The sequence below is a fragment of the Myxocyprinus asiaticus genome, chromosome 33 (genome assembly GCF_019703515.2).
Source record: "Myxocyprinus asiaticus isolate MX2 ecotype Aquarium Trade chromosome 33, UBuf_Myxa_2, whole genome shotgun sequence".
In the NCBI taxonomy this organism is placed as follows: Eukaryota; Metazoa; Chordata; class Actinopteri; order Cypriniformes; family Catostomidae; genus Myxocyprinus; species Myxocyprinus asiaticus.
The window spans coordinates 24571698-24584005 of record NC_059376.1 but is presented as its reverse complement, the minus strand read 5'-3'; the positions used below and the strand labels follow the sequence as shown (position 1 = coordinate 24584005).

At 37.9% G+C, this 12308-nt stretch overlaps 1 protein-coding gene across 1 annotated transcript in view; it reads right to left on the bottom strand.

Annotated features, from left to right (window-relative positions):
• Positions 1 to 12308, bottom strand: part of LOC127424270 (chemokine-like protein TAFA-2) — a 136556-nt gene that overhangs the window by 57308 nt on the left and 66940 nt on the right. Inside the window, exon 2 of the mRNA XM_051669294.1 lies at positions 5077 to 5189. Within this exon, the coding sequence (XP_051525254.1) occupies positions 5077 to 5188 (112 nt within the window). The 5' untranslated portion in view covers position 5189. The remainder of the gene's footprint in view (positions 1 to 5076; positions 5190 to 12308) is intronic.

The window sequence follows — 12308 nt, the reverse complement described above, 5'->3', positions numbered from 1 at the left end:
ATGCTTTTCTGATTGTGTGTTATTCCTGGTTGCGCTCATTATCTCTCGCCTTCTGACGGTCACGATCACTGTCTTTCGTGTCTGGGCACTGTTCATGCGGAGACAGCGTTCGTGGATGGTCATGTTCTCATTGTGAGGACATGTCCATGGCAACGATGCGGTCGCGGCACGCCTTCGTAAGAAAGCAAGCCACCCCAGAGGCTCCCCGGGGGGATTTGGGGACCCCAATGGGTATCCCCCCGCAGACCTCCCATTCCCCAGCACGCTCGACTGCCCCGATCGGGCTTCCGGATGAGTTCGCCGGCTCGTCTCATGGCGAGTTCGACCTCTTATACGGAGCCCGCGAAAGTGATGAGCTCTCGAGTGCAGCATCGGAGAGCGGGCTCGTCCAGTCGGACGCAGAAGCCTCAGCTGGTCTCCTCCCTTCGGGGACGATTGCCCAGTCACAGGCTGATGCGGAGATGACAACATGCTTTCCTGGGCAGCCACGAGCGTCGGCTAGAGTGGAACCCTCTGCTCTTCCCTGAACCCTCATGGCTCGATGATTGGTTCCTGGGCTCGCGGCGCCGCTCAACTCTTGTTGCCTCAAGCATATGGCTGAACCCTAAATTATGTATTAATAAATCCCCTTTCTGCTGGTCAGAGTGGATTGTAAGGGGTGGTTACTACACTCGGTGACCTATATGAGAGTGGAGTGTTGAGATCTTTTGAAAATTTGGTTCAACTTTTTGGGATTCCCAGATCTCAGTTCTATAGGTATTTACAGCTGCACCACCTGCTCTGTATTGTTTTTGGAAGTAGCACACACCCTCCCAAAGTGGCAGATACTCTGGGAGAGGGGATTACTGCTTTTGGAATAGGTCATGAGGCATCAGTGTATTACTCCCTGCTAATTCAGAGTCTGGGGGTCAGAGCTTTAACTTCTATCAAGAGATTATGGGAGAAAGATTTAAACTTGTGTGTGTGTGTGAGTGTGTATTATGATATGTGACCACAGGGGTGTTTGTTGGGGGTCAGGGTGGGGTTGGTGATTGGGGAGGGATTTTATTGGGGGATAAATGTTAAATGTTGATTCGATGTATATGGGCTGTGTTTTTCTTTATTGTGTATTTATGAATCAATAAAAATGTTATTTGGAAAAATGTACTCACTCACTCATGAAATTAAGTAGATTTTACTTAATTTCATACCATTCAAATTTACTTTGAAAAACTGTGTGCCAAAACCTGCAAAATAAAAATGACGTAAATCTTACTCACCATTTTTTTTTCAGTGAATAACTGCACATAGTCACTTTTTTTAAATGTTTATGTGTGTGAGAAACACTTAAGTATTTTCCGTTTACTGTATCACCTTCATTTGAGAAAATCTAAACAAAAAAATAAATAAATAAAAGTTTCATACTTAAGCTAATTTTCTTTTTGTCATGACAATGAAAGCAGAGTGTTAAATCACAGTGAAAACACCAAAAAATACTCCAGTAAGAAGACATTTAACAGCTTTTCCTATGATGTTTTATTTTATTTTTTAATATATAATGTGTTGGGTTTTGTCTGTTTTTACAGACAGACAGAGAGACAGACAGATAGAGAGAGAGAGAGAGAGAGAGAGAGAGAGAGAGAGAGAGAGAGAGAGAGAGAGAATAAGAATAAGAAAGAAAGAGAATAAGAGGAAGGTGGCAGATTGTGGATAAAACAAGGGCAGGGGAAACAGAAATCATAAAAAGCGTCACATGACAGCAACATCGGTCAGCAAGGTGTGTGTGACAATGTGACCCTCACACACTCTCAAACACACAACCTATCCCTCTTCATAGTTTGATGTCATTGGTCCTACTTTGTGTCTTGTTTGGGGTGGGTAAGTTTAGGACATACCAAAGAGACAGAGAGACTCATGTTTTACAGGGCAGAAGGGCACAGAACACCAACACACACACACTCTCTCTCAGTGGTCGGAAGAGCTCAGGACCGCAGTCATCTGCAAGAGCCATGTCGCTTCCTACGTTTCATCTTTGACACCCTCATCTGTCTCTGTCTCTCTTTCCACACCTCTGTCTCCCTTGTTCTATCTCTTTCTTTATCTTTTTCTTTTTTACGCCCTTCACTGCCTCTCTGCAACCATTCTCCCTACATTTCTCTCTCTCTCTCTCTCTCTCTCTCCAGGGATATTTGTTTTATTGAGAGCATGAGCCTCATAAAGAATGACCTACAGTAACAGTAAACTTCCTGGCTATATTCCCTGTGTAAGTGTTTATGTGTGTGTGTGTGTGTGTGTGTGTGTGTGTGTGTGTGTGTGTGTGTGTGAGACAAATACTCAAGAAGAGTTTGGAGTTATTAGTTTTTCCCTCCCAGTGGTTTAGTGAGTGTGCGTTCAGTCACCTTGCTCTGACCTGTTAAGCAGTAGTGTGTAATTAACTGATTATCTGAACTCTTTCTTACCTCTCTTCTGCTTTGGCTGGCTCACACCTGGAGTTCTTATTCAATCATTTATATTTACAGCCATTCGATTAGCATGCTTTTTTTATTCAAAGTGACTAACAAATGAGAATAATATAAGCAAAAGCAACAGGGAGAACACAATACAAATACACAGTGAAAATGCTTTGTCAGGTAACCTAAAAATGTGCAAAAATATTATGTAAAATGACAAATAATTCATTGACAAATTATGCTCTATATATGATGACAAAGGTACTCTATGTGCCGCATGTTGTGAAACTTAACAGAAAATGAACTTCACACGGTGAGTCATATTGTCGTTTTGACTCGAGTGGGATTCGAACATTGTAAATGTTTAATATAACAAAAAAAAAGGTAAGGGACCTAGAGCAATATGTCAGGGGGCCCATAATAGAAAAACGCCTAGAAAAAAGCCTAATTTGCCAGCAAAACAGCAAATCAGGGGTGCATTTCCCAAAAGTATTGTTAGCCAACTACAGTATGGTCACAAGTTCCATCATTACCAACGTAGTTCAACACTTTGGTGTTTCCCGAAGCCAGCTCTTTACCTGTGGTTAGAAGCATAGCCAATAGTTCCTTATTAGTTTGCTGTGTAGACATCATTTGACATCGCTGAGGCTTCTATATCTTTCATTCCATATAAATCTTTAATTCTGTCAACACTTTGACCATGTTTACATGCATTTGAGAAAATTATTTATTCCGGGGTTTTGCAGAAAACGATGTTCAGAACCATCACATAAATGCGAATGCAGCCGTTTAAGGGATTAAAGGCTGTTAAAAGAAAGTTCTTTATCACACACGGTTTCTGCTGGAGAACACAGCTTTTAAGTGTTTATGTTAACGCATAAGTATCATTTATATGTTTTTGAAGAGTGCGCCTATTCTCAAGTGTGTCTGGGGAACACCGAAGTCTGATGTAGATGGAAACCCTCTACATATATCTGTGTGCTGCATGCACTATGTATCTGTCGCATTACACAGTGCATGCAGCTTTCCTGTCTTCAGCTGCTTTCTCGCATTAAACGGCTTTCTGGTGTATGTGTAAATGAGCTTTTAGAATTTAATATTTGTGGATATTATACTCTACCCCCTGCATAACATCATTAATGGCAGCTCTATGTTGTTGAACCAACATGGTTCGAGCGATGAATGTTCGACAGTTACTACGGTTTCAGGAAACAGTCTTGACTAGCTAGTTACTGTAATTTCTCCAACAATACATCATACAATGGTGGTTAAGCAGTGAGATACATCACTGTATGGGAAACGCACCCCAGAATCAGTGCCATATTCAGTGAACATAACAGAAACAAAAGCTTAAGAAAAAAGGACTCATCTAATTTCAGCAGAACCTTCTACTAGATTTTAAACTTTTTGCAGTGGCCTCTACATGACCCCAGAGACATCTGTGTCATGTGTTTCATCAACCATGCCAAAAGGGACGTTTTCAGATTTAGTTCAATACTGGGGACCATTTTGAGGCAGAGGCTATTTGCACAAAGTGTAAATAGCAAAAAAAAGCTTCTCCTTTGCACTAAGTGCAAATAGTGTTAGATGCTATTTGCACCCCAGTAAAAATAGTGGGAGATACTATTTTCACCCTTAATTAAATACTAACATACAGTTTACTGTAGGTGCATCACTACAGTATGTTTATTGTGTTTATACAGAGTGCCCCAGACCAAACCCTACCCCTATCCCTAACCTTCCCCTACAAAAAATAACCTTGGTTTTACTACAGTAACCATAGTATCACCAAGTTATTTTGTGGTAAAATCATAGTAATTACAAAATAAAACATGGTTACTATATTAACACCACATTACTGTATTAAGGGCATTAAAATTGCATTAAAACTATGGCTTACTATAGTAAAACTATGGTTAATTTTACTCGGATCAAACCTTTCTCTCATCTCTCCGACCTTTACCGTGACCAAATAACTGCGAGAAAATCAACCTCAGTAATCAAAAATGTATTTTTATTTATTATTGTAAGTATTATTAAAGGAAATATTAAGAGAGGAGACAGGAAACAGGATGGCAAAAAGAATCGAACCCAGGTTGTCTGCAGGAAGAAAAGCACATCTGCACCGTCATTACACCCCATGCTACTGCAGCGACACTATAGGGGTGCAGTTTGTCTTTAATTTCAGTGTTTCCACCAGGCTATTGGAGTGCAAATAGCCGCGCTGTGTGGCAGGTGCTATTTATAACTAGTGCAAATAGTCACTTCACATTTTTGACTATAAGCTACATCCAAGTATGTTCACACACAAACACACTCATGCACAGACAGAAACATACAGTATACAGTACATGCCAACAAATTTACATTGTCTGTCTGTTTTTTTGTTGTTGTTATAAGCATCAGTTAAAATGTTCTGGTAAATATAGATACAAAAACCAAACAAATGCTTTTTCTGAATTTGTTAAAAAATCGAATTAAACAAATGTATGGTAATATCGACCCAAATCTGACTTTATGAAATCCACATCGTTGGACTTTTAATTAGATGGTTCATTAAAATGATCAGCACTGTAGGTTAAAATGGAAATAAGCAATAAAAACAGGCTTAAGGCTTAAGACCAAATGATCCTTGACCTTGACTTACCGATGTGACTGCGGTGCGAGGAGGCATCAGACAGATGACCCCAGAGAGACAGAAGGGTCAAAAACACAAGCATGAGCCACGCACACACCCGCTGTACCGCCCGCTCCTGCATACTGAAACACAAAAGACAAACCATATCAGCATATGAGAGTTACACTTATTAGATGGGCTATTACAAGACTGCTTGTTTCTAGAGGGGATCACATTCTCTTGTCCAGCTCTATCTAAATGTCCTCATTTTCTCTGAATGTTTTCTGATGCACTGTGGAGTGCTCTAAAATCTTTAAATGCATAGTTCATCCAAATATAAAAATTCTGTCATTATTTACTCACCCTATGTAGTTACAAACCTGAATGACTTTGTTTCTTCCATGGAACACAAATGGAGATTTTAGGTAGAATTTTACCCTCAGTCACCATTCAATTTCATTGCATCTTTTTTCTATAGTAAATGATGACAGAATTTTCCTTTTTGGGTAAACTATCCCTTTAACCTCTTCAGAGAATTGTTGCTGTTGGACCTCATGACAGATTAACACTACACAGAGAAGCATCACAAACTCTACAAATTAAAAGCACTCTTCAGCATTCTTCTTCTTCCTTCCAATTTCTCTCCTATTTCATCTCATAATCCTCTTTCATATCTTCTGGGATAAAGAGATGCAAATAGATTTAAGCATTTCATTTGGAGAGAGAACAAAGCAAATTATTTATTTACAATGTATTGACTTTTGAAAAGGCAAACAGTGCTAACAAACTCAATGCATGTACTGTAGTTGTCCAATTGTGTGTGTACACTATTAACCCACCATTGCACATTGTTGCCTCAGGATAACAAACCCACATTCTTCACTTTACAAGCACATGATGCACATACAATGGCAAAATAATGGTTAATAATTAAGAAATATAAACCAATTAAAAGCTTTTTCTTGATCACACTATGTCCTGGCTGTGTTTTCTAGCATGGTGCACAGTGTGAAGGACACATATACTTAGGAGAACTGACCTCAGAAAAGCAATTTTTATTCAGAAAAACACATTTCTGTCAAATTATATATACTGTATATACATATATACTGTATATGTACACAAAAATAAATGAATATATATGGTTCAAACTACATTCCCTCACTTTCACTACAAACATTTAAACAAACAAAAACCTGTCTTAGATAAATTTCTTTCCATTATAGCATTGTGGTCTACCAAATATTATTTTTCAAATTTTGTTTATGATTTTAGTAATGAAGTCCATTTCCCACCAGAAAAGTGAGTCAAATAGACAGAGAGAGAAGTGTGTGTGAAAGAAAAAGAGAGGTAAACAATGTAAAAAAGTTATTTGGAGGCAAATGCTTTTCCAGGCTCAGGGAAGTCGCTGTGGGATTGTGTCAAATTAAGCAGATTTAGTGTACTAATTATCTATGAACTGGCAGAGCTCCCTCCTGCTTAAAGCTGAGGGGTGGGTAGGAAAGCCTTGTGTATGGAAGCAATGTCTGGAGGGAGTTTTACAGTATGCATGTGGACAAACAGGAACACCCAAAAAGATGCTCACTCAGATTTACATTTTGCACATTCTCACGTCATATCCAGAGGCATCTGTGTCATGTGGTTTGTCAGCCATGCTCCTCATAAATAGAGAACATAGAACATTATTTGATAACATTTATTTTGCCCACTTCCCTTAACGGGGCAAGAGCTGCCTCTGCCCCTTTCCCATGGCAACACAGTTGTTTTGACTGTTGTGAACTGGTTCTCAAAGGCGGCTCATTTCATTCGCCTCCTCAAATTACCCACAGCGGGGGGGGGGGGGGGGGTTCAACGGTCTGTCCTGTTTGTTTTGTTATTTTTCTCCCTCATGTGAACGCTGATCATGCCTCTAATTAGCATGCTAGCAGCAGCTGTCTCTCCAATAATTCACTGCTCATTTAAGCCTGTTGTTGAGTCATGTTCTTTGCCAGATTGTTGTTTTGTGTTGAAATAACTCACCTCGCTTTCTCTGCCTAGTTAGTCCTGTCTCGTGTTTTGTTTTGGTTGTCCATCTCTGACCACATGTCGGGAGTGTGGTTGCCTTCCAGTTTGCTGTACGCCTGTTCTCTTCATCCACATCTCTTCAATGGAGGATTCCTCATGAATCTGCTCCTGACTACCACAACGCTTACACTCGCCTACGAACACACTTTTCACGAAGAATTCCTTTTGGATCTGCTCACTGCACGGTCAGCGTACGACAAACTCACCCAGCACCTTCTACTGCTGTCGGTGACGGGATCTCCACACTTCACCTGGATCTGCTGAAGTTATAACTTATTGTTAATAAATCTTTTGAACTGTTCCTCTGTTCTTGTGTCTCTTTGTCTCGCCTTTGTGACAGATAACGAAGTAAACGTGCATGTGTGTGTTGAGCTGAGCTCAACAGAGCTGAGTTGATTTGAGGATGACTGTGTTTGCTCTGGCTGCTCTACTTTGAGGGCTAAACTTCTGCTGTGTGTTCATTAGGTCTTTAGGAGCTCTCAGTAAACACTGCCAAACACCCACCGGCTAGCGTCATCAACACGTCTCTGCATTAATACAAGTCAGGGTTAATTACTAGCAAATCTCCAGCAAGACTTTAATTGCTAGCAATTAAAAATGGATGAGAGTCTTCAAAAGCTGTAAAAGTTTCTATATTTCTCTTTAACTTACAGGTGTTTACTTTTCTTTCTATCATTTTTTTGGTTTGTTTGTTTGTTTGTTTCCAATTTTGCAATTATTTATTTTGTTCTGTTCTCTGCTAACAATGGCCTGCAGCAAAGCTGCTACAGTGTTGGAAAAACAAATGTAATGTTATTTTTTATGCCAAAAAAGTACACTGAAACTGACATTGACTATAAGAGGAAAAAAAAAAAACAGGTACCAGACAGACAGAGAGAGAGAGAGAGAGAGAGAGAGAGAGAGAGAGCGAGAGAGAGAGGGAATAGTTATATAGAATGGTTTGATTTGCATTTGAAAAAACTGTATCAACTGATTCAGCAAAAACATATGACTCACTCACAAGGTTGCACTGTGAGATCAAGGGACAGTATTTCAAAGGTACAGTAGAGGGGCAGTTTGTCAGATGGAAGGGCAGTATTTGAGTGTTTAGGGTTGTACTGAGATATAGATTTGTTTTTCAGAGATAGAATGGCAGTATTTGAGTGTTATAATGTTCTTTTGTGAGACAGAGTTATATTTCAAAGGTAAGAGGGCACACATTTAAAGGTATGATGGCGATATTTGAAGTGTAAGAGAGGAAAAGTGGTTGTACTGTGTAACGGCATGAAACCTATGCTCACAATGGTTTTTTTTTTTGTTGTTTTTTTTTAACCCAGTTAGTGTTACCCAGTACAGAAGATTTATCTTAAACATTGAGAGAGAGAGAGAGAGAGAGAGAGAGAGAGAGAGAGGCAGGCATCTCTGTTCCATTCATATAATTAGTCCCACTGGAATCTTTGCAGATGGTGACATCATCACACACACAGACATTTCTGTTTCATTTTCTGCCCAAGAACAGAACATGTCCACATCAAACCTCTCTCTCTCTCTCTCTCTCTCTCTCTCTCTCCCACTTTCCATGTGTGTCCCTCTCTCATTCAGTATTTCAAACCATGCACTAATGGCTGAATCAATCATGCCATGCTGGAGAGCTGAAGAGCTCACATCATTTCATGTAATATTTAAAGTTCAAAGACAGGAGTCTAGCTACAAAACTACACCAAAAATAACAATAAACACACACTCACACACATCTCCATACAAGTTTTACCTTGTACACCTCATTATGACAGACAGACCTAAAAGGATCAAACAATATTCACCCATCACCTAAAGCCCCTTTCATCTTCCCTTCCTGCTTCTTTTCAGACAGGATTTCCAGTCCTGTAGCAAATACTGCAGGCTGGTAGCTCTGTTGCTTTGTGCTCAGTAAAATGTATGTTTGTTGTTCCTTTGTTCTCTTTCTCCACTCCACTCCTCTCCCCCCTCAAGGAACAATCTGCATATTTGCACACAAAGCTGCATAAGAACGTCAAAAGATCTTAATGCATCAGCACTCATTAGAATAGTTTTATCTATCAGCAATCTTTAGTCAATAAACAATGTGCGTACAGTAATCAATTTTGACATGCCAAGCCATCCTGATGCATTAAAGAAGAATTTGTTAGAAGTGACCTCTCTGGTTAACATATTAGGGCTGAACAAAAAGGTTTGGGAACACTTTATTTTAATGGTCTGCAATAATGCACTGGTTGAATGAATAAGACATTTATTAATAATTATCTGAATGTAAAATAAGTCTATCTTAGTCACAATTTACAACTTATCGAATGTCTTATTTTTGTGTAGAAAATAATGCAATTAGTGCACTATTTCAGAGATCAAATGTCAAGATTACTAAACAATATTAAGCCAGCAATTAAAGGGATAGTTCACCCAAAAATTAAAATTATCTCATCGTGTACTCAACTCATTACTCATTCATGCCATCACAGATGTGTATTACTTTCTTTCTTCTGCAGAACACAGAACACATGGTTAAATCCATGTCTTTTGAAGCAGTATGATAGATGTGGGAGAAACAGATCCATATTTAAGTACTTTTTTACTGTAAATCTTCACCATTTACCAGCCCCAATCAGTAGGTGGCTGAATGTGAAAGAGAAAGTCACTTTCACACCAGAATGTGTATTTAGATTTACAGTAAAAAAAAGACTTAAATATTGACCTGTTTCTCACCCACACCTATCATATCACTTCAGAAAATATGGATTTAACCACTGGAGTTGTAAGGATTACATTTATGCTGCCTTTATGACCTCTTTGGACATTCTGAGTTCTGGTCACCATTCAGATGCATTGTGAGGACCAACAGAGCTGAAATATTCTTCTAAAGATCTTTGTTTGTGCTCTGCAGATGGAAGAAAGTCATTGACATCTGGGATGGCATCAGGTTGAGTAAATGATGAGAGCATTTTCATTTTTGGGAGCACTATCCCTTTAAGGCTACTTATTACTGGCCTTTCAAATCTGTTACTCATAAATCATTTTTTATTTATTTATTTATTTTGGCATGTTTCAATTACAATAAAACTTTCTTAACTTTTAGTTTACTGCAAATACTGCAAACATCTAATAAATCTAAAAACAAAATATTAGCAAAATAATTTAAATGTCTTTAATTTAGGATTTATTAATTTTAATAAAAGTAGTAGTTCTTTAACACATTTCATTAGCAAACATTTTGTAAAACCAATACTAATAATTATTATAGTTCAATAAATTTCAATAAACTTATACTTCAATAAAATACCACCTAATAAGTGCAAAACAATCCAATAACTTCAGTAGGTAAAAGTTTCCCTTAGAACAGGGGGCCAGGTTGTCTTTAATACAAAATAATAGCAATTTATTAGTAAAACCAGTACTAATTATTCATAATTACTGTCTGAATATATTTAAATAAACTTAAATACCACCTAATAAATGTAAAACAAACTAATATGTTGATTAAATAGGTAAAAATTTCACTTTAGAACACTATTAAAGTTGTCTTTAATAGAAGATTTAGTAATTTATTACTAACAGCTTTGCAAAGCCAACACTAATTAGCCTTACTTACAGGCTTAATATTGTTTAGGAAACTTTATGTTTATGATGCATCTCTGAAATTTGGATTGGGATGGCTATACATTCATCTAAACACACTTTTGCTGAAACAAAATGCCAAACATTTCTGTTTTATTTATTTATTATTATAATTATTTATTTAATATCTACCCATTCTGATGCTTTTAAGACAAATCATTCTTGCAATTTTTACAAAGCTTTTTTATCATCTTATACAGTATATTAAATCAGCAGAGTTTAACCACAAATTAAATAATAAATTAAAAAAAAATCCATATGGTTACATTCACATGGCATGTTAGCTTAAGTTACCATTCACTTTCCTTGTATGAAAAAGATGCAAGGAAAGTAAATGGTGACTGAGACTAACACATTAACCAACATATCCAAGTCATTCAGGTTCAGAAAAACATGAAGGTGAGTAAATAATTTTCCACATTGTGTGCACTATCCTTTTAAGAACAACCTTTATGAGGCTCCTGGGTCTTTGTCTATATGTATGTGCCTGAAATCTGTATAATCCTTGCACTAAAACGCAATATCTCAGATGTAGGTTGGTAAGATTAGTGTATCGGTTTACTTAAATGGCCACAAATCATGTCCAACACACTAACTGATATCAGCTTCCAATTCAATAGAATGAGAATGCCAAACATGGTGATGGAGGGGGTGGAGGATGTATTTTGTTTACACAGGGATATTTTTGCTCTTCGGATAGGTGTTCATGGCCAGTGTGGTGTGGGCTGACAGGCAGTGGAGTTTCTGAAGTTTTGGGGCCCTAAGCAAAACCACTCTTTGGGGCCTCCACAACATACCATCCACCCCCAAGAAAACTACCTACCCCATTACCATAGGTATGGCTAATTTAATTCAAATTCCAACATTTATCACAGTGTGTTCCTATACTTTGACAATATTTCATTACAGTGATGCCTCACTTTGAGTGTCACTGTCTGTATGTGGGTCTCTGATTGGTAGATTTAGCTCACAGAAGGGAGAGCTTGTGCTGGACAATGAGCATTCTGGGTTGGGTTTGTGGATTTAAGGGTAGTGTTGCACAAGCTGTGTGTAAGGTCTCATTTAAGTTGGAATGTAAAGTTCAAACTAAGGGCTTAGTAACTACTCATTACTGAAGTCATTACTTAATTTGATTGCAGATGATCTTAACGCATGTATTAGCTAGTAGGTTGTAAGCTCTCTTTAAGTGTAAAGCAACGTGTAGTTGCAAAATATGACATTATTATGATCCATTTATTGATCCAGCATCCTTCAAATTTGTAAACAGAAGTGTTGAAAAGCTGTGCATTTTAGGTTTATTTTGTTGCTGTTGATGTGCAACCCTTTTTGTCTCACATAACTGTCAGTGGTAATAAATAAATGTTTTATTAAAATATGTCACATAAATAAGAATCTATAAATATAATACATAGAATATTTAAATATGGAAATAATCGGCTAATATTCAGGAACTGTATGCAAAATTAATAAGAGAATAAAATATACTAACAGAACAGACTGGAAAAACGTCATGGTTACTTTCATAACCTCCGTTCCCTGAAGGAGGGAATGAGACGTTGTGTCCCGGCCAT